The 2,096-nt window shown below is 52.5% G+C and overlaps 1 protein-coding gene across 1 annotated transcript in view; it reads left to right on the top strand.

Moving 5' to 3' along the window:
- Positions 1–1,071, top strand: part of LOC105310410 — a gene marked incomplete at its 5' end in the record, with an annotated part of 7,398 nt that extends 6,327 nt beyond the window's left edge. The window contains 2 exons of the mRNA XM_023526720.1: positions 319–402; positions 667–1,071. Of these exons, the coding sequence (XP_023382488.1) occupies positions 319–402; positions 667–933 (351 nt within the window). The remainder of the gene's footprint in view (positions 1–318; positions 403–666) is intronic.
- Between the last annotated feature and the right edge of the window lie 1,025 nt (positions 1,072–2,096).

Genomic DNA, 2,096 nt, shown 5'->3' with positions numbered 1-2,096 from the left:
TCAGCCCCCCGGCCAGAGAAGGGCTGGGCACCTGATGGACAGTCCCACCTGGCCAGAGAGACAATGGATCCCCCAAGGAAAATCCAGGTTCTTAACCTCATCCTAGCACTAATATCTGTGAATGCTGGTGTTTCAGTTAGGATGCTTTTGGCTGCAAGTAAGAGAAAATCCAATTAACAACGACTTCAGCCACCAAGACCTTTACTTTTTTTATGTAACAAATAGTTTGGGGATGGAAGGTGCCAGAGCTGGTTCGGCAGCTCAGCAGCAGCATCGAGAACCCCCACTCTTTTCATCCTTGTATGCTGTCACCTTCAGAGTGCCAGTGATGATCCCCTCACGGCCCCAAAAAGGCTGCTGCAGCTCCAGACACTCCACCCTGACCTAACAGTATCTAAAGCAGTGAGCAAGGGAAAGTACAGAGCTGAGTATTTGATGACAGGAAATGTACGGGTCTCACAAAGCCTAAACTATTTACTGTCAGGCTGATCGCTGGCTTAGACCAATTATGACTTATCCTCTGGGCTGGGTACATGGCTGCCCAGATAGAATTGGGTGCAGCTAGCGAGAATGGGGAGCAAAATGGAGACAGGAGGCAGCGACATTCTGCCGCAAAATAGTTGCTGTCATCTTTCCAGTAGACCAGAATAATACCTATCATCGTAGAAGCTGACGTTGACCTTCAGCCCCAGCCATCGTTCCCTCATGTCCGTGATTAATCGGTATCTTTACTGTCTTCTGCCAGGCCTGTGCGTCATGATCGCTGCTTCCATTTACACGGACCGACGCCAAGACTTCCACACTAAAAACAAGCAGCTCTACTCCCAGACCTCGGGGGGCAGCTATGGCTACTCCTTCATCCTGGCGTGGGTGGCCTTCGCGTTCACCTTCATCAGTGGCCTCATGTACCTGATCCTGAGGAAGCGCAAATAGACACCAGAGCCGCTCGGTCGCTTCTGCCGCAGCACAGAATCCACATCCAGATAACCGTTTTGTATATAATCATTTTTTGTGTGTGTGTGGTTTTTCTAGCAGACATATTGTTTCCTTTAAAAGCCAAAACAAAAAAAAAAAAGAGTTTTTTGCATTCTTGAGATCAGAGAATGAAGGCCGGAATTCAGAATTCCCGCCCATCCGGAAATCTCAACAGGACAAAGCCAAAAATCCAGCGGGATGATTCTTAACATATGTGATATGATGACAAGAAAATGAGAAAGCCAGGTCGGGGGGGACAACTTCCCCCAGGGTTGGGCCCCCCCCAGGCCCCCCTTCCCTCAGCTCCCCTTCCTGAATCTCTGGGCGTTAGTGGTGGAAAGGCGGGGGCGGGCCCAGGTGAGGGATGGAACCTCCTGGGGTTTAGCCGGGCTCCATGAGCAAAACGGGGCATGGCCCCCGCTGTTCCGTCTACATCCAGCCCAGAGCCCCCACCCGCCCGTAATGGCTGGATCCAGAAAGTGCCACCCCCATTTGCAGACAATGTCACCTGCTTGCCTTAGGGATGGTCATCTTTAACCTGGGGATTCGATGTGGGCTCACCCCGAGGTAAAGAACCTCTCAACCTGTGATTCCTAGCACACCTTGGAAAATGCAGGCTACTGGTTTTTCCCTAGGCCTACGGGGCTGGAGGAGTCCTCAGATGGGGCCTGGGAACCTGCATTTCCAACAAGCTCCTCGGTGATGCTAATGTGCCTTAGGGTGAGGTACCACGGGGCAGGGTACCACGGGGCTGGGGAGCAGGGCTGCCTCACAGATGTAAAGTTATGTCAAGGTGGGGATCTGGGTCCAGACCCCACTACAAGCCAGAGCCCTGGCCTCCATCAGCTCTTGATTCTTCACTGTCTTCCACAGCTGCTTCCATCTGGACCACCCAAACTCCTGTCACAGGCCACGCATCCCTCTAGCCAGCCACCCTGAGCGGGGCGGGAGGGGGTGAACGAGGCGCAGCCTCCTTCCTACTCGGAGTCAGAACGCTTCCCCCTTCTCTTCCTTCCCTGCCTTCTAAGCTGGCCGGCCTTCACTAACCCCATTTCTAGAGCCTCGAGGACCCATCCACCATTCATTCATTCATTCATTCATTCATTCATCAACATAAGTTA

The sequence above is a fragment of the Pteropus vampyrus genome, unplaced genomic scaffold, assembly GCF_000151845.1.
Source record: "Pteropus vampyrus isolate Shadow unplaced genomic scaffold, Pvam_2.0 Scaffold3018, whole genome shotgun sequence".
In the NCBI taxonomy this organism is placed as follows: domain Eukaryota; kingdom Metazoa; phylum Chordata; class Mammalia; order Chiroptera; family Pteropodidae; genus Pteropus; species Pteropus vampyrus.
The sequence above is the reverse complement of the archived record's forward strand: the minus strand, read 5'-3'. Positions and strand labels throughout refer to the sequence as shown.